Below are 19,914 nucleotides of genomic sequence, written 5' to 3' on the forward strand. Positions count from 1 at the left end.
ATGAATGGTCTTTATCGTTTGGGGTAATTTGCATGTTTGATCTCTAATTTATTTTTTTAATTTGGAATTGTTTGTTTTTGTTGCACGCTTAGTCCATATCTTACCTAATAAGCATGCAGCAAAAACAAACTATAATGATCTTTTGAATTAAAAAAGTAAGTTAGAGATTAAACGTATAAATATCTCAAACCATAAGGACCATTTGTGTAATTTACTCAAGGCATTTTTCTTAAGTGTGCCGACTCATTAAAAAAAAAAAAAAAAAAAAAATAGCTTTTAGCTTTTTTTACAAATTGGGCTATCACTTTAAGCTTTTGGGCTAACACTGTAGTTGTGGTCCTAAATGTTCAATGGACTAAATGGAGAATAGCCGAAGTTTTGCATCATCCTCATCATCAATCATCATCTTTTCCCTCGAACATCATTTGTTCGCTGCAATTTCCAGGTTTGTGTTCAACTTCACTATTATTACGTTTGGTTTATTCATGTATTTAATTGTTTAATCACGAATTAGGGTTTCTACATTCAGTTTTTGATTCTTCTTTATAAAAATTGAAGTTTCTACTTCCTATAGGAATCTGAAATTTTGCAAATGCGATATCGCTTTATCACTATTCCGTCAAGTTCTATGGATATGTTTCTGCAGTTTCTTTTATCCAAAATAGTCGGTTATTTCGTTTCCACCATAATATGGTGTCCACTTTTATGCAATTAACAGGTTAATTGATTTGACCTAATTGCATCATATCCACTCTTATCAGAGTCGTTGAATAGGGTTAGGGGTTAGTTCACTTGTTTTATCAAATCATCAACCATACTGAATACTCCGAAAATTCTGAGCTTATATTGAAGATTGATCATTCTAATTTTGTAGTGAACAATTGTTTAAAACCCAATTATGAGATTGTTTGTGGATTGTGAGTATGATTTTTCTGATATCGAATTGCAAACGATAAAGTATTTACAATTATGGTGACTTTACTAATACTTGTTATTTACGATTTTTCCTTCAGCTACTTCAGCAATTGAATGGCTTTAATTTTTGATCCGGTGACAATCTTTACAGGTTTCTTCTCTCTTATCTTTCTATCTCTTTTATTTGAAAATAAAAAAGATAAACAAAATAAGGTAGTGTTTAGTATGATGGAATTGGGGTATTTTTATTTTTCATTGAATTATGATCTTCCACTTTGGAACAGGTATGAATTGTCCAAAAGCACTATCTCCAATTCAGAAGTTAACCACAAACACATCAATAAATAACCGAAAAAGCCACCATGTTTTTAAAAAGGTAAATAGGTAACCATTTTTTTTTTTTTCATTCTTCACCACTAAATTTAGCTTTAGTACATATTTTTTGTGCTAAATGCAAGAAATAGCATCGTATCATTGATTTGTGTAATATAGCATATTGCTTTCGTTTCTTTCTTGTATAACATTATATTTTCATCTTTCTTCTGATTAAGACATTTTACACTTTGAGTAATCTACCTAATATTTATAGCTTTTAACCTTTTTTTTTTTTTTCTTTTATTGTCTAATGAAGATCTGTATAACAAGACCTAAGATTTTAATTGGAGAAGATTATGGTGCCAAATATGCTATTTCAGTAGCAAGAGGAAACCACAATGGGCTTAATTTAAATAATGAACCCTTTTGGTTATCACCTACAAAAGGCTTTATCAGGTAAACACTTGTTTTTTCGGGGAAAAAAAAATTATATAACTAATCAAATACCAATTCACTTCAAAAGTCAGATTATTTTTATTTTGTATAAAATAATAAAAGAAACATGTAACTTTTGGTAACTAATTATTTGATGTTAAATTTCAGGGGAATAAAATCTTTGTTTGCCTTTCTGGCTGAACAACCTAGCCAGCTAAAGTACATAGAGTGGCCAGGTTTCCAAAATACGGTTAGTGTTATTAATTATTTTTAGAGCTAAATGCAAAATATAACAATATACTTTGTGATCATTTACATTTAAATTTGAAACCTTATTTTCTCTCATTTATAATACTAATAATGATAATTCATAATACAAATATTTTGTGTATGCAGTTGAAGACAGCTATGTTGACTCTTGTTCTTGTGGCAATGCTTATTGTTGGCTTATCGTCTGTTGATTCTGGTCTTTGGTATTTGCTTGTAAAGATTCTAAGGAAACCTGCATGATTCTATTTCTACAAGTGTTTTTATTTTGACTTGATTTAGTCCTTATTTTTTTTTTACAAATTTGTCTTTATTAGGTTTGGTAGTCTTTTTTTTTTTTTATAATAAAATGATCACCTCAATGGTTCCAATATGGTTTTACAAATTACAGTGTGTATGTGTTTATAATTTGGTAATGTTGATCGGAGAAACTTTTGATTGTTACTCGTGGTTTCATATGTTTTTCTAACACAATTAGATTTTCTAGATTATCATAATGTCAGTTTATTTATTAAAAAATGTTGCGGTTTAGGCAAATTGTACAAAAGTTTGGCATAAGAGTTTACTATTGGCGTCATATGACTATTTTTTTCGTTTAGTTTTGGTAATAGCAATGTTGGATAAAATTTTAATTGGATTAGGTTAGGTTTAGATTATAAATAAATAAAAAAGGAGTTTTGGCACAAGAGTTTATAAATATATAATTATTTGTGGAATTTCTTAATTATCGCCTAAGAATATTTCTTCATTTGTTAATTTTCTCCATTTTTAAAGATACATATTTACACCAAAGGTACTATAGTAGTTTTTTGCAAAGGACAAAAAAGAAATGATATTATTTAATATAAAAAATGTGTAAGTGTCTTATTGATTTTAAAACAACAATTTTGTAAATTACTTTTAGAAATTCACTCTTAAAAGACAAATGAATTCCTCTTTTTAAGGTTATTGGCTTTTTAATTAGGGATGTTATTTCGGTTTAATCGACTTTTGGTTTCTTTATTTGAGATTTTTAACATTTTTAAAGTAACCGTATCAACAATCAAAGTAATCATATTCAATAAAATTTGGCCTAATCAATTTTAGATTATCTGATTTCAGGTTATTTGGCACACTTTACTCTTAAGTTAACATCATATGAATTAAAAGATAGCTAGTAGCTACACTGATTTTGATATTAAATCTCTTATTTTAACATATATTTTATTATTTTAAGAATCATTATTTATAGTAAAGAAACCAATATAAAAATAATATACAATTTCATAATTATTTCAATTGCTCTTCTATAAAGTAATGATGATTGTTAAAAAAAAGGTTGTGTCTAAACTCTAAAGTCCCTTCTCTAGGTCTCTTGTTTGTGCAAAAGACAAAAATGCCCTTCTCTTCCTCATCAATAAAAGAGTTTTAGTTGAGTTGGCTCATGACGTCATGTCTCATGTAACTAAAGAAAAGCAAATAAATGTCACACACCATAGACAATAATAATACCCTCTTCAGTTAATTTTTGGACTCAAATTTGCACAAGATTTTTCTAATAACTCAAATTTTCTAATGCATGTTACCTATCTTTCTGTTATAAAATAACCAATGTACATAAGTAGCAATTTTGGAATTTAAATTTTCAATATTCTGCAAACTCATTTCTGTCTCTCAGCAGCCTGCAAAAAAAAAAAAAAAAAAAAAAAGTAATAAGTTATTCTGTCCACATGTTAAGATGTTAAGTTGTTCTTTCTACATTAACTCAAAAGGGAACAACAAGTACTAAAGAGATTGAAGTGAAAGTCAAATAGTCAAACCTTTTGAAGTTTTTGCAAAACAGAATCTTCAAACGCCTGATATCTAGCTCCAACAAGGTCTTCATTTACATGTTGACCATGTGAAGACTTCACAGGCTCACGAAATGTTGGAAAAGAATTAGCTACAGCAGGTTGAAGTGGTATAACCAATAAAGGATTTGAAAGATCTCCACACACAGTTCCAGTTGCTGCCACCTGTCAAAACACACACACACACACAGAGTTAAAATTCATGTTCATGTTACCCTTTTTCCATTAAGTTCTGTGTGGATAAAGTACTTCAATCTTTTTTTTTTTTTTTTATTTATTTTGTAAATCAAAGTACAATGCTCTTTCTTGTAGATAACCCACAAAAAAAATTATGGAAAAAAAAAAAGAAAATAAAACTTACAGCTGCTTCTTTGGAAGCCATGACAATAAGAGCAGAACCCTTTTTCTTGGAACTTCTAATAACCACATCCTTAACCTCACCAAATGTTTCAAATAATCCCCTCAATCTTTCCGCACTATACTCCAAACCACCCTTCTCCCATGACACTTTAAGCATCTTCTCTTTATCCATATTTGTCTCCACCCCACTAGTTTTTCTTTCATCTTCTTTTTCTTTGTTTCTAGAAGATTCTTCGGTTTCAGTAAAACCCGTTTTATTGTTTCCATGCATTGCACGAATCCTACTGATTTCTTCTCTAAGTTTTCTTGCAATACTTTCTTCTTCATTTCTAGCTTTTGAAGTTGGATCTTGATGATAAAAAGCGTTCTTCTCTCTTTCTTCAAGATCTGACATCATTCTTCTACGTTTGGAGTCGTGTTGTGATTGGCGTTGAATTTTTTGTTGTTTCACTCGAAGAAGATCATCGAAAAGTTTTCGGGCTTTTTCATCTTTAAGGATTTGGTATGATGTTTGTAGTTTTTGGAAATTGGAAGGGGCGTTTGGGTCATCTGGTCTTTTGTCAGGGTGTAATTCTAAAGCTTTTAATCGGTATGCTTTTGTTATTTCTTTTTCTGAAAGCTTCGATCCTTCTTCACCAGATGGTAATCCAAGAATGGTGTAATGGTCAATGTCAACATCCATATCTTCTTCTTCTTCTTTCTACCTGTTGGAAACAAACAAGAGAGTTAAGTGTTTTTTTAGTTTAAATTCATATTATAAGAAGCTGGAAACCCATGAAAGAACTTAAGGTTCCAACATATCTGGCGAGAAGAAAACAGGATACATGATTCTGGATTTATGGGTCCCATTTATGGTTTTTGAGGAGAAAAGATATTGAATCAAATTCATGAAAGGTAAGAACAAGAATCTTGCTAATTGCTCTAGTTCATAGTTCAACAAGGAGTCATGATAGTTTAAATGTGATTTACAAATACGATGATAATCGAGAGTGTTGTTTGATCCACTGTGTAGTACTAACTATTAAGCCAATATTAAAATCGAGAATCTGAAAACTTAACAACTAGAATAACGAGCCTATGTGCTAACTAAAAGATCTTTAAAGACTTTACTAAATTATAAACCCTAAACGTTTTTTATCACTTTACGTGTTAAACGAGTCTATATGCTATGTGCTAACGATGAAAAAGTGTGCAAAGAAAAGAGAGAGTATTTACCTTAAAACACTGAAACAGTGTTACAATCGGCTGACGCTGACGAACGGAGATGGTCCGCCGCCGTAGAACGGAGCCGGTAGAGTAATACGGATCGCTGATTCGCCGGAGTGGGAGTCGTGGAGAAGTCGTGGCTGTAAAGAATTAGGGTTGAGATGCAATCTAAAATTAGGAAATTTTGGCTCTAAGAATTGGGAATTTTCGATTCTTGTGGGGTGGCGTAGTCGGCAAACGGAGAGGAGGATGTGGTGGTGTATAATTACACAAATAGTCCCTGAATTATTTTCTTTTCTCCTCTTTTGCACCAAAAGAAAAGTTTTTGAGTGAATTACAAAACTAGTCCCTGAACTGCTTTTCAATAGTTGGGTAAACATAGGTGTTTGGGATAAACAGTTACAGTTGAATTGTTTTTGTGGATCATATGGCATATGGTGATATGGGTATTGTTTTATTTATATATTGTATTTATTCTTCTTAGTTCTTACGCAATTAAACAAATGTTAATTTTTTAAAGATGGATTTCAAATAGTATTTTTATTCTTTGATTGTGAAGTAATAAATATAAATTATATACTCAAAACATGCTTTGTAAATCTAAATCATGAGTAACTAGTTTTATACATGCCGGGTATAATATTGCAAAAGAAACAGGTTAATTTATTTTATTCACATCTAACAACATACTTTTTTGGTGATCAGTACCCTATAGAAACATGAAGAAATATTAATAAAATAATAGATACTTTCGAGCTCCATTCCTATCCATAATATATCAAAAAATTTGAATTGCAATAACAATAAAAACATTTTTGGAACTCGTCTAAACAAAAACAACATATACATATTGTATTTAAGATACATCTAAACAAAACAAACAATAAAACTAGTATTTACTATTTACCAATTTCTTTCTAGTTATTTTTTATTCCCATCCAAAAATTAATTGGAAAACCTTACCTAAAACAAATACAAAAAACTAAAAACCAACATATTACACACCATTATCTCAAACATTATAGCAAATATTAAAAGTACCCAAAAAATTATAACTTTTCAAAATGGTTACCCTTGTTCTCCTGTCATGTGTTATGTTGGAATTCAAATTCTAGATATTCTTAACCTATCTTTCTGTCATAACATAATCAATGTACACTTAATAAGTAGCAATTTTTGAATTTAAATTCTACATATTCTGCAAAAACTCATTTTCATCTCTCAGGCAGCCTGTAAAAAAAAGGAATAAGTTATTTTGTCAAAAAGGAACAACAAGAATTAAAGAGACATTGGAGTGAAAGTCAAATAGTTAAACCTTTTGAAGTTTTTGCATAACAGAATCTTCAAATGCCTCACCAACCACCTCTTCTTCATTTACATGTTGTTGACCATCAGAAGACTTCATAGGCTCACAATTAGCTACTGCTGCTTGAAGTCATATAACCAATAAAGGATTTGAAACATCTCCACACACACTTCCACTTGCTGCCACCTGTCCAAAACACACACACAAACACATACACACTTAAAACTCATGTTCATGAGGACACTTGATATAACATGACTTAAGTACCCTTTTTTCCATTAATGTTTTTCTTTGAGAAAAACTTACAGGTGCTTCTTTGGAAGCCATGACAACAAGAGCCGAACCCTTTTTCTTGGAACTTCTAATAACCACATCTTCAACCTCACCAAATGTTTCAAATACCCCCCTCAATCTTTCCTCACTATATTCCAAACCACCCTTCTCCCACAACACCTTAAGCATCTTCTCCTTATCCATATCCATATCAATATCAATCACCCTTTATATCCTTCTAGAAGATTCTCCAGTTTTAGTAAAACTCATTTTATTTTTCCCATGTTTTTCACGAATCCTATTAATTTCTTCTCTAAGTTTCCTCACAATACTCTCTTCTTCATTTTTTGCAGTTGAATCATGATGATAAAAAAGATTCTTTTCTCTTTCTTCAAGATCTAACATCATTCTTCTTTCTACCTGAAACAAGAGAGTTAAGTGTGTTTTTTTAGTTTAAATTCATATCATAAGAAGTTGGAAAACCATGAAAGAACTTAATTTTAAGAACTAAAGTAAAATCAAAGAAAGCTTCAACGAAAGACTCATACCAAATATCTATCTATTTAAACCTAATCAGCATTCACATCATCAGAACTCTAATAACAAAAAAATCCGAAAAAAAAAAATTGCTTGTTGAACAACTCTAACAATATAAGTTTTAAAATCAGTGATGAAGATGAGAGGCACTAAACAATTTCTGTACAAGGGAAGAACAATATGACACTTAACATGGTAATTTTTAACTTTTTTTTATATAAAGGTCAGTAAGTCAAAAAGAAACATCACCTAAGTGTTGTATGAACAAAGTCGATCCTTTTTTGAAATGAATGATATATACGTAAATGGACGCATTCGTTTCTGTACATGAATATGTAATGTGGCCTTTTGATACTTGTGACTAACTAGTCTTAGAATAACTGGTTTCGTGTCACATTATCCTCTATTTAATTCAATGATCCAACCAAATATTGCAGGGTTATGAATTCCTATAGATTGTGTTGGTGATTTTATATCATCAATATTATTTAAGTGTAATAGGATTAAATTTGTTGACAAAAAGTGATCTTGTTGAATATTGAACAAGTTAGGATGGTGTAGGAGTACACACTTGTTCAAGTTTTTCAAGATTAAAAGTGCATTGTTATTTAGGGGCGAAGCCCCTAAACGAACGGGGGTCCGGGGGCAGCTCCCCTGGCAGGATCCAAGGGGTAGAGCCCCTGGCTGGATCGAGCTGCCAGGTCAGCGCGAAATTTTTTTATTTAGACTATGTTGCTATATTAAAAAATGCATCAAAAATCCAATTTTAGAAAGTTGACCATTTTTTCCCTGAGATTCGTGTAATGACAGGTTTTGTAGTTTTATGACAGTTTGTAACTATTTATTGACAATTTTCAGACATGAATGATATATCCGTTTTTTGGTCATTTTTCTGGTACATCTTGAAGAACATTTTCACATACATTTTCAGATTTCATTTTCTGAATTTCATCCAATTGAGTGTTCGATCTGTACCATCGAAATACTTCAATTTGATAGTGAATCACGACTTTTAGAGAATCCAAGCAATCTATTCATCCCCTATTTTCTAACAGATTGCAGTTATTTGGAAAGAACAATAAAGAATGGGGATTTTAGATGAAAAAAAGGTCTAATGAAACGAATTAACTGTTGATTAAGAAATCTATAAACCCCCAAACTATACAAAGCCTTAACTCTCAAATTATAAATACAAAAGTAAAAGCAAATGCTAGCAATCTAGCACAAAAAGACACCCGAGAAATATCAGATGAAATTTGAAATTAGGAAAAATTGGCTCAAGAATTGGATTTTGGAGATAAAACTTACCGGTGGCGTACTCGTCAATGAAGATTTTTGAAGAAAAATTCGGAAAAGGTGGAGTAGTAGAGACCGAGAAGTTGTGGAAGAGGGAAACGGGAAAAGATACTTGAAGGGTGCCGGTGGCGCAGTGGCAAGTCGACACAGAGAGAAGACGGATTTGGTGGTATCTGATTAGGATTCTGCGAGGGTTGAGGGCAACTGTTTTCTTCACTTTTCAGGAAGTTAGTTAAATTCAATCAAGTTTTGTTATTATCTGGTCATTCATATTTATTTATTTATTTATTTATTAGGTGTGAGCCATGTGTACTATATGAACATATTGTAAATAATGATGTTGAAAATTAAAGTTTAAACAGTAAATATTGTTTAAATTAATTTTCAAAATAAATACATATAAATGATAAATAAGTAGTTATTAAATTTATACTAATAAAAAAATTATTGATATATTGTAAATAGTTGTTATGAATAAAAAATTTAAATATATTTTTGAAGATGGTGTTCTTTTTCATTTATTAGGGTAGAGATAAAATTGTATTATACACATTTATTTATTTATAAAATTTGATTAAATAACAAATTTGTTATAATTCAAATTAAAAGTCCTAAAAACTAAAGGTGCGTTTTGAATTCAAATATATCATTAAATACACGACATTAATTGTGTTATTTTACACAATTTGAATTCAAATATATCATCAAATACACCACATTAAATGTGTTATTAGAGCATCCATTTAAATTCAAATATATTTGTATATTAATAAACATTTAAATAGAATGAATATTTTACATATATAATAGTAGACTCATTAATTAGTGAAATTGATTATTGATTAATAAAAAAATAAAGATATCATATAATGACATGTGAAATTTAAATAATTATAAAATCTCATATAATAACATGTGACAAAAGTGACAAGCGGTAAAAAAAACATTAATTTATTAGAGAGAATTTATTTATTTTTTACGTAACAGAAGATTTTAAAAAAATCATTCCATTAAAAACTAACTGAAAACAAGTTAACCTGTTTAGTTGATACTTGGCAACAATTAAAGGCTAGGTCATTTACACATAGCCATGTAAGAGGACCATTTTTCTCGATAAAGTAAAAATCGTCGGAGGTACTTTTCCCGTGTGGATTAGAGGCATTGGTTTATTATCCTTTGGAGAAAATGAGTGTTTTCTCCCAAAGCCTAGCTCCTCAGTTTAACAAAAGAAAAGAAAAGAAAAGAAAAGAAAAGAAAGTCAAGAGAGAAAAGAAGAGAAATGAAAGAAAAACAAAATTTTCTTTTGTGTTCCTTAGTTGGAAAGAAGTGGAAGAAAAATTAATCATTTTGTTCTTTATTTCCAAATCTCCCCAAATCAAAAGGAAAGTTAGGAGGGAAAGTGATCATTCATTTCCCTCCACTTCCTTCCTTTAGTGAAACTCGGGAACACCCATTTCTTTTATTTTCTTCTCATTTTCATCAATTTCCTTTCTTTTCTCTCATTAAGTTGAACTCTTGAACGAGTTAAGGTGGAATTGGGCTTAAGATTTCTTATGTAGATGAACCTTCGTCAGCTGCAACAGAAGAAAAGTGGCTCTGACTGCTCCATCCACCAATGCAACAACAACTGCGATGCCATCGACGCCACCTCCTTCTGTAGAGAATGTCGTTGTAGCTTAGTGGCCTAAATCAAAATGAGTGGAAAAGGATTCTAATGCGCTAGTCTGCCTTCAATCTCATTGATCAGATGTCATTTCTCTTAAGGATGTCAACGGGACCAAACGGGAGCGGAAATAGTTGCCCCTCCCCCGCTCCCGAAATCAGTTGTTACCTCCGCCCCCGAATCCCCTGTTTACATAGCCCCCAGTCCCGGCTCCATTCTCCCGGTTCCCCTGATTTATAGGCTTAGAATTTGATTTTTTTTGCTAAAAAACTGCTTTGTTTTAGGCTAAAAAAACTATTTTTAATAACTTTAAAAGCTTAAAACATAATCTTTTAGAAACTAAAAAAAATTAAAAATCCAACATTATGAATCCAACATTACAAAACGACAATTCTAATAATCTTACAAATATAAAATACGACAAATCCAACATTACAAATATAAAATACTTACATGTCCAAAAATATATGATCAATTCACTATATCTTCAACATCCATTAATTGAAAACGGGAAAGTGAAACCTACACTAAACCTAAAATTAAAAAATCTATTTTGTATATGTATTGTATATTAAATATATATTTTTTTACATAAATGTACAATCGGGGCCCTCACGGGAGTACGTGACAGAAATACTGACTCCCGACCCTGGTCCCGAAAATAAACAGGGTTTAATTCTTCCCCCGGCCCCGCTCCCGCTCCTGGTTTTCTTAAAAATTTAGTCATGTACGGTATCAGGGTCCTGCGGAAGGGGGGGTCCCACGTGGGGTTTTTGACATCCCTTATTTCTCTACGTTAGGGTTGTAAAAGCAAAATGAGTGGAAAAGGATTTCGTGACTCAACGATGTACTATGCGAAGCTAGCGATCAAAACTCACAGTATCAACATCAAAGCATAGGGTACAAGCAAAAAGAGTGGTGGTAGTGGTTCAATGATTAGCCCTGTGTTTCTTCCTTTTCGTCTTTGTGCTTTTTTGTTGCTCCTATATGTAGGTCCCTGTGATTAGCTCTCCTTTTCCTCCTTCTTTACTCAAGTTCAAGTTTAAATAGAGAGAACACGCAGCAGGTAGAGTAAACAAAAATATAAGATGGTTGTAGGTGGCGTTGGCTTGATGAAGGTGGGTTTGTGATGATGATGAAGGGTTGGTAATGTTGTAAAGACTATCAATAGAAGTTGCTCTTATATGTGTTTGTGTGTGTTGTGTTCTGATGCATTTGGGAAATAATAGAATCATGGTCTACATGAATCAATCGAACGAAAATTTCAATTATGGATGAAAGTTAGGGATGGAATTGGTATGGTACCAGTTCATTTTTCTCTAAACCGTGTATCGTACCAACTATAATTGGTATAAAAAAATTGTTACCAATATTGTACCAGGTATACTTGGTACCAATATATTTGGCAACTAACAAGTTTTATTGGTACAAATTGGTAATGATATATACAAACTTCTTTTAATTTTCTAATGTACGATTTAAAAATAAGCAATGACATAGGGTAATTTTGATGTTTAGTATAGAAAGTAGTTATGTAGTTCTTTTATTTTACAAAAGAATTCTATGGAAGTAACTCTTAAGGAATGTTCTAATTTGGTGCTTTAATGTAGTAATAAATGTTGACTAATGCGATCAAATGACTTGTATAATGTTCTTAAATTTGTTAACACTAAACACAATTAATAGTTGAAATATACGATTTCATTATATATATATATATATATATATATATATATATATATATATATTATTAAACATAGCTTATTTCTTGAAAATTAAGAGGTACAATAGGTAATACCTGATGTATAATAATATTAAGCATATAATCACTGCATTGTATACGTATTACATTACACCGTATCACCTTACCCTAATATCCTAAACACACAATAGCCGCCATCAAAAAAAATCTCATCGGTCTCCTCCAAAGATGCAATCGCCGCCTGGAAGTCCATCTTTTTCGTCACACATAAGTAGCCCTAACCCTATCCTGCCGCCACGATCAACCACAATCAACGATTTGGGGGAACAACAAGTAAATTTGATCCAAGAATTCGGAGCTTTTAGTTCTTATTCCCGAAGATCTCTCCGGCTGGCCGTTAGTTCATTATCTGCCACGATGGGCCCATCTGAAGCTTCGGTGGCAAGATCGAATTTTTCATGCGTGTCACCACCAAAGTTTGATACCGATTTCAAGGTCGATTTCTTCCTTTTTTTCTGCCTTCGATAACTACAACTACTCGTTTGCTACTACTGATTTGCGACTTATTTGTTGTTCATATATGATATATGTAAAAAAGGAATGTGTTTGTTGTTCGTATATGGTCGATTTCTTCCTTTTTCTGCCTTCGATAGCCATAGCTACTTGTTTGCTGCTACTGATTTGCGACTTGTTTATTGTTCATATATGATATCTGTAAAAAAGGAATTTGTTTGATGTTCGTATATGATATCTATGTATCTGGAATTAGATGTTTGAATATGTGTTCTTAAGGCTTGTATGTATGATGGTTTTTTATCTGATTTGGGATGGTTGGCCTTGCATGCAAGCTGTTTGATCAAATGCCTGAGAGGGATTGCATTAATTTTATCCCTAATTCTCATTCTTAAATCCAGGATGTAGCTGCTGCTGGTAGAAATACATGTATATGCAACATGTGGTCTGTACATCTACCAATGATTTGTAGGAGGGAACTTATAAACAGGACCACAAATCTTCATCTATGTTTTCATCTCATTTCTTCCAATCTATTAACAGGTAATCTCTGTTTTCCTTTCTAGCTCTTCACTCAATAATAATTTCTGCCAATAATAATATGTTTTCATCTCATTTCGTTTCTGCCAATCTATTAACAGCTGTTTTCTGATCAGAAAAAGCATAGTAGTTGTTGTTGTTTTTCCATCACCAGTTCCCATCCTTTATTACTACCAAAAAATGGTATAACTCTTCGTTATAATTCTTTGGTTTTTTGACTTGTTGACTTTGCATACCAAAAGAAACCACACTTTGCTTTTGGGATCCATGATCCATATTTCACAAACTTATGCTAATATTTTAAGTTATTTTCACAAAAGAAATAATCTATCTCTATTGAACATCATAACATGCTCTTGGTTTTTTGCTTTATATTTTTCATATTTTGATATTCTTTGATTCTCTTTGATTCAAAACAAAAAGAATAATTGGGTTTGTTCACTAATTTTTCCATATCTTATATTTCCTCAATTTTTTTTTAATTTTTTTTCAATGTTTTCTTGTGTTTTAAAGGACTTGGTGGTAGTGTCGCTTGCACCCTTCGACGATCCACCGCCATAGGTGTCATCATCGGAGCCATACGGTGTTGCCTTCAAACACTTTCTAGGTATTGTTCCTCTCTAATGGATTTTATATTTTTATCTCTTTTCCTTTCCTTGTTGTTTCCGCTGTAATCAATATGTTCCCTTTAATATACTTGAAAAGTTTCGCTTTTGATACAATATTCCAATTTAGATTCACGATTTTAACCAGAAATATGTCAATTAACCACTGATAGATAATTCATTTTGTCTATGATGTGGTGTCTCTGATTATGTATAATATATATAAAGGAGGTGAAGGATGGAGGAATGAGAATTTGGAAGGATTAGAGGAGTTATCTGTTAAAAAGCAGAATAACACGAACATTTGAAACACAACAATTAACGGTTCAATTTTTATTCATCATCTATTATAATTGATTATTTATAGAGTCAATCGACATAATGCTCATATAATGAAATTATAGTTGATTTTAAGACAGCCGGATACAATTTGAAAACTCATATGCCCCATACTTAAAGGTCAAATGGTTGGTGCATTTATACAAGTTTATATTTCCTTCTACATTTAAAATTGTTTCAAAAAAAATTTAGTAATTTTAAAATCTTATTTTCTTTGTTGATGCCTGAATTTCAGGTTATAAAACAGACCTAGCACAACATAACAAAGTTAGAGATTTGATATTCTGAAACAGAAGAAGAAACTACTCTCAGGTTTCAAATGTCAAATGAAAAGGTAACATCCAAATCTTAGCCTATGTCCTTACTCATGTTAATTTTTGTTCTTCTATTGTACTTTCTTTTTTGTTTTCCTTTCGTATATGGTGGTTATTGAGTGATTAATATCTTTACAACCCGCCCTCAAGGTTTCAAGTTCTCAATATGGCTGTAAGAGGAACAATTTCAAATAGGTGATATTTATTTCTTATTTTCTTTTCTTTAAGTACATGTGGAATACTGTCAAAGAGTCTGATATATACATCTATATTTGGGGATATCAAATGCAACTAGATATCTCATAACTTTATGGTGCTAAGTCATCAACTTATATTCATGGCTTATTAACTAACTAACAAAAAAAATCCAACAGATTAACAAATGATGTTTATGTCGATTAACTTTATAAGCTATAACATGTTTTTCATGCTACATCAGTGAAAAAGAACTTGACAACATCATTATGTTTTTAACTGCATGTCTTACTTTTTTTTACACTTCATATATGCTGTAAGATGAGAAACTGAAGATGTAGAGCTTCTTCAAACTACTCAGACCCTAGATAGTTTAGAAGCCATTTTCAGTATTTACATTGTTGTATTTGTATAAATCTTAGATTTCTAACTTTTAAAGCTTAAAAGTTATTGACTTTTGAAAGTACTTCTTGTTCTTAATGTACACTGTTCTTAATGTACATTGTGAGTGTGTGTAGCAAAATGCAACCCCCCAATTGATAATTAACATAATAGACAATTTCATTCCATCCTTTGAAGGATTTATTACACTTGGATGAAGCCATTGGTATTGAATATAGAGGAATATGGGCATCTCACATTTCAAAATTTCCAATTCTGACGCCTGAAGAATGTCATATTCAGGCATCTTAGGTCATCAAGCATGGTTATAATAACTCACAATTGGGTATTGAACAATACGATTAGTGTACGAATATGTATACAACTTAACATGGTTTTATTAAATAATAAAACTAAAAATATAGTATTTTACAGTACAACTGGTGGATCCAAGCACATACACTCATAGAATTTCATACAAGTACAACTATTGTATACTAATTTCTTAATACAGAGAAACTTACATTTCAGGAAACATTCATTTTATGGTTTTATGTGGATTAAAACTACATCATACTATTTCATAGTACAACAACATTTACACGTTTGGTCTTAGGGTATTACGACTATAATACATTTGCAACAGAATATATAGGATTTTTTGGAAGAAGACACTTACATTTTTAAGGAACAAATGACAGATTTCAAATACAAACATGCTTATGAACTCACCAACTTAATTGTTGACACTCTTTTCAAAACTACTTGTATCCTCTGGAAATCAGTAAACAGGTATTCACGAGTTTTGAGAAGACGGAGCTTCATAGTGTCATGTTTTTTAGTTTTGCTATACATTTTGGTTTCAAGTATACATTCATTTAAACACAAATGTAAAACTATACATTATTAATATCATGGTTGTTGTACTTCGATTACTATTATGCAATTGTTGTGATACTGTACATAACGTCATCCACCCTCGAACGTTTCCGCCGCTCCGGTTTGGGGGTGTGACATACAAACACTACAATATCATTTTAGAAGAAATAAATAATTATTAAAGGTATAATTGTTTTACTTACAAGATAACAAATTTTCAGTAATATAGACGTAAACTAGTTGATACAGACTTGTGAGACACTACTTCATTGTACCCACCAGAGTACCCATTAATGTCCTAAATTATAATCAGAGTCTCTTGTAGGGAGAGCGTGACACTTGTGTATAGATCTATATGAGATTGACAACCCCGCACCTAAACTGTTAGCTGCAGTTAGACCGGCAGGTATGAGGTGACAAATGTCATAACAGTTTCGACGTGTGAAGAACGTCATTCAGGCCACTAGTCGCATTAGAATGGTTATAATAACGCACATAAAGTATCGACGATACATTAGATTTACGGGTTAACATTCATTCAAGTAGTTTTATATAAAGATAAAATTACATGGCACTACCTTTGAGTACAACATTACTTACATTTTTAGTCTTTGGATTAAGACTTATGTTTCATTTATAAGAAAATATTGGATTTTCTAGAAGTATACACTATCTTTTTACAAAACAATTACAATCTTCTTTGAATACAAAAACATTTATGAACTCACCAAATTAATTGTTGACACTTTCAAAATCACTTGTATTCTCAGGAAACCAGTAAACAGGTAACCACAAGGGTTTTTGGTGGATAGGACGTAGTCGCATCTCGTCATTCATTTTGCCATATGCACTTGAATATTATGTAAATAGAGTTTTTTAGTACAATGTAAACATATTATTTTCTATATAATGGTTGTGATGCTTTGGTCTCTATTATTCAATTGTTATAATATTGTACATGAAGTCATCCCCCCCCCCCCAATACGTTTCCGCCGTTCTGGTTTGGGGGTGTAACAGAAGGGGGTGATGATGGTCAGTTGGATGATGATGAAGGTGAACAAGAAGAAGGGGGTGATGATGAAGGTTCTGATGATATCCCTAGAGTGACAAACTTGAGAAAACCCTCTGAAAGGATCATTTTGTAGATGTTGAAGAAAACAATGTTTGACAAAAATGGAGGTGGTTCATCTGGTAGCCATCCAGTTAGGTTGGAATAGTTGGTTAAGTGCTTTGGGGGTGTAGTAGGGAGGGTATACATGGGCGTATGGAGTCCTTTTTGGTAAATATTATTTTCATTCTACCCACTAAATGCAACATACATCCACTTGTTTTATGTTATAAACTTGGTTGACTTTTTGATAATTTATCTAGGCTTTTGGATACAATTGGATGGTTGCTACGTATTATTGAAATGTAAAAAACCTTATGCAATGAATACATCTCCTTTTATTTGTGTTGTGATGAATGTGTTATCCATTGCTGCCAATTTTTATTACCATTTAAGAATCTTACTTTTCATTTATGTTATGTTGAATATGTCTACCATTATTGTCAACTTTGATAAGCTTTTATGCATTTTACTTTCCATTTGTGTTATGGTGAATATGCTCACCATTATTGGCACATTTGATTACCATTTTATGCATCTTAATTTCAATTTGATTACCATTTATGCATCCACCATTGTTGGCACATTTGATTACCATTTTATGCATCTTACTTTGCATTTGTTTTATGTTGAATGTGTACTTTCCATTTTCACAAAACTATTCATAAATTAGATCATAACTATTCAAACTTTAATACCATTACACCATTCAAACTTCAACACTAATACATATTCAATACATCTACCAATGGAATAATCTATTGTCACACCCCCAAACCAGAATCGCGGAATCGTTCGAGGGCGGATGACTTCATGTAGTATCGTAACAATTGAATACATAGTAAAGAAAGTAAAACAACCATCATATATATATATATATATATATATATATATATATATATATAGATATATATATATATATATATATATATATATATATATATAATTTAAAATTTAACATTGTTGAATTATACTTGTTCAAAACAAATTACAATATGATGACAAAAATGAGTTTTAAACTGACGACTTAGCATCACTTCTCCAAAAGCTAAAGTCTACCTGTATTACTGAATCCCTGAGAAATACGAGTAGTTTTGAAAGAGTGCCAACAATAAAGTTGGTGAGTTCATAAGCGTTTATGTATAAAATTTGTAAGTTTGGTATAAATCACTAAGTTTACTTTTGAAAAATCCAATATTTTTCCATGAGTGTGTGGTAGCTTAAGAGTTCCAAAACTGTAATGCACTAGTAGTTGTCATGCCTAGAATAATAGATTTATGTATGTAAAAAATCACTGAGACATTTGATAATCCCGTAAATCGTCGTGTTTTTAATACTCCATGTGAGTTTTATACCCATACTATTGACTTAGGCTGCCTGTAACAACGTTCTTCATGCGTTGGAATGTTATGACGTATGTCACCCCAAACCTGCCGGTCTAACTGTAGCTAACAATTTAGGTGCGGGATTGTCATCTATACACAAGTATCACACTATCCCTACAAGAGATTATGGTATATAATACAAGACTTTAACGGCATACTTGAAAGAACGTGTATAATACAAGACTTTAACGGCATACTTGAAAGTACGTGAAGTGGAATGTCTCACAAAACTTAGTATCAAATAGATTTACGTATGAAAAGTCCATTTGTTCTTGTATATGAAAGTATTTTCTTGATTTAGTACCTATAGTATGTAAAATCTCATGATTTTCCCGGTAAACTATACCTATTATAGTTTTTCCAAAAGTGTATTTCGTTTGTATGGTAAACCCTAGTGTAGTGTCGACTTTGTACGTAAAGAATAACATTTGTAATAACATCATTGAACATTTATACTCAAAATATAAATAAAGTGTTTGATATTTATATAACAACATGTTTCATTTCAAAATGGACAAAGTGTTATCGTGATATGTTGCATGAGAATGTTTCCGTATGATAGTTTTAAATCACATATGATTGATTATAACAACAAGTATAGCAAAAGATTTATGTTATTCACACGAGAAAATCACGTGTTTACTTGTATTCCCCCCCCCCCCCCCCCTAAAGTGTATAAAAGCATTTACAAAGCATTTGAAAACGTAGTTGTAGGGGTATGAACTGTGACATCCCCATTTTCACGGACAGAAAAGACCAATTTTGTTTATGCTTTATGAAAATCAGAGTACCTTTTTTACTAAAAATGTTGCGGAATTTATTCCCAGAAAAACACGATAAATACGTTATCAAAGCATTTCCGAAGAAACGTATTTTATTCATTTTAATACAAGTGAGATGTCATCGTCAATACAGAAACATAAGCATAAACAGAACTTACATTCATGTACACTAGTGATCTATATCTCCTTAATCTCTCAGTGTAATGTCACTTCATATCAACATCAGTGATATAAATAAACTGAGTGGGTCAGGTTGGGAAACCTAGTGAGTACATAGGGTTTTCAACCCACAATAATATAATTATTATGTTTAAACAATCAAACAATCAACCCAATTACTCATCCCCATTATCTTATTTAGTCTTAAGGATCTACCCTAAGAATCAGCTATTCCTCGTTCATTCATTCCTAAGGATCATCCTAAGGAATCGGCACGAAGTCCATAGTTGCCACGGTTTACACAACGGGCACTAAGTCTGCATAGTCGCCAGGGCTTAGGCACTAAGTCTGCATAGTCGCCAAGGTTTAGGCATTAAGTATGTATAGTCGCCAGGGATTAGGCATCAAGTTTGCATGATCACCAAGGTTTACACAACGGGCGCTAAGTCTACATAGTCGCCCGGGTTTAGGCATCAAGTCTGCATGATCGCCAAGGTTTAGGCACCAAGTTTGCATGGTCGCCAAGGTTTAGAGTACACCGGGTGAACACATCGTTCACAACACCTACAGGTTGCGAGCCTGCTAGTGTTCCACTGGACTGCCTAGAATA

The 19,914-nt window shown here is 31.9% G+C and overlaps 2 protein-coding genes and 1 pseudogene across 2 annotated transcripts; 1 reads left to right on the forward strand and 2 right to left on the reverse strand.

Annotated features, from left to right (window-relative positions):
• Nucleotides 1-314: 314 nt before the first annotated feature.
• On the forward strand, nucleotides 315-2,303 carry LOC145042398 (uncharacterized). Its single transcript, XM_078990800.1, has 6 exons — nucleotides 315-445; nucleotides 1,014-1,066; nucleotides 1,200-1,291; nucleotides 1,547-1,686; nucleotides 1,834-1,915; nucleotides 2,062-2,303. The coding sequence occupies exons 2-6, from the start codon at nucleotides 1,030-1,032 to the stop codon at nucleotides 2,173-2,175; spliced, it is 465 nt and encodes a 154-aa protein (XP_078846926.1). The 5' UTR covers nucleotides 315-445; nucleotides 1,014-1,029; the 3' UTR covers nucleotides 2,176-2,303.
• A 1,106-nt stretch (nucleotides 2,304-3,409) lies between these two features.
• LOC145042399 (uncharacterized) lies at nucleotides 3,410-5,571 on the reverse strand. The gene is made up of 4 exons (XM_078990801.1): nucleotides 5,337-5,571; nucleotides 4,123-4,825; nucleotides 3,732-3,926; nucleotides 3,410-3,593 (listed from the first exon to the last, which is right to left on the reverse strand). The coding sequence occupies exons 2-4, from the start codon at nucleotides 4,801-4,803 to the stop codon at nucleotides 3,573-3,575; spliced, it is 897 nt and encodes a 298-aa protein (XP_078846927.1). The 5' UTR covers nucleotides 4,804-4,825; nucleotides 5,337-5,571; the 3' UTR covers nucleotides 3,410-3,572.
• A 977-nt stretch (nucleotides 5,572-6,548) lies between these two features.
• On the reverse strand, nucleotides 6,549-17,576 carry LOC145039924 (uncharacterized; annotated as a pseudogene).
• Between the last annotated feature and the right edge of the window lie 2,338 nt (nucleotides 17,577-19,914).

The sequence above is a fragment of the Lactuca saligna genome, chromosome 4, assembly GCF_052625555.1.
Source record: "Lactuca saligna cultivar CGN05327 chromosome 4, ASM5262555v1, whole genome shotgun sequence".
In the NCBI taxonomy this organism is placed as follows: domain Eukaryota; kingdom Viridiplantae; phylum Streptophyta; class Magnoliopsida; order Asterales; family Asteraceae; genus Lactuca; species Lactuca saligna.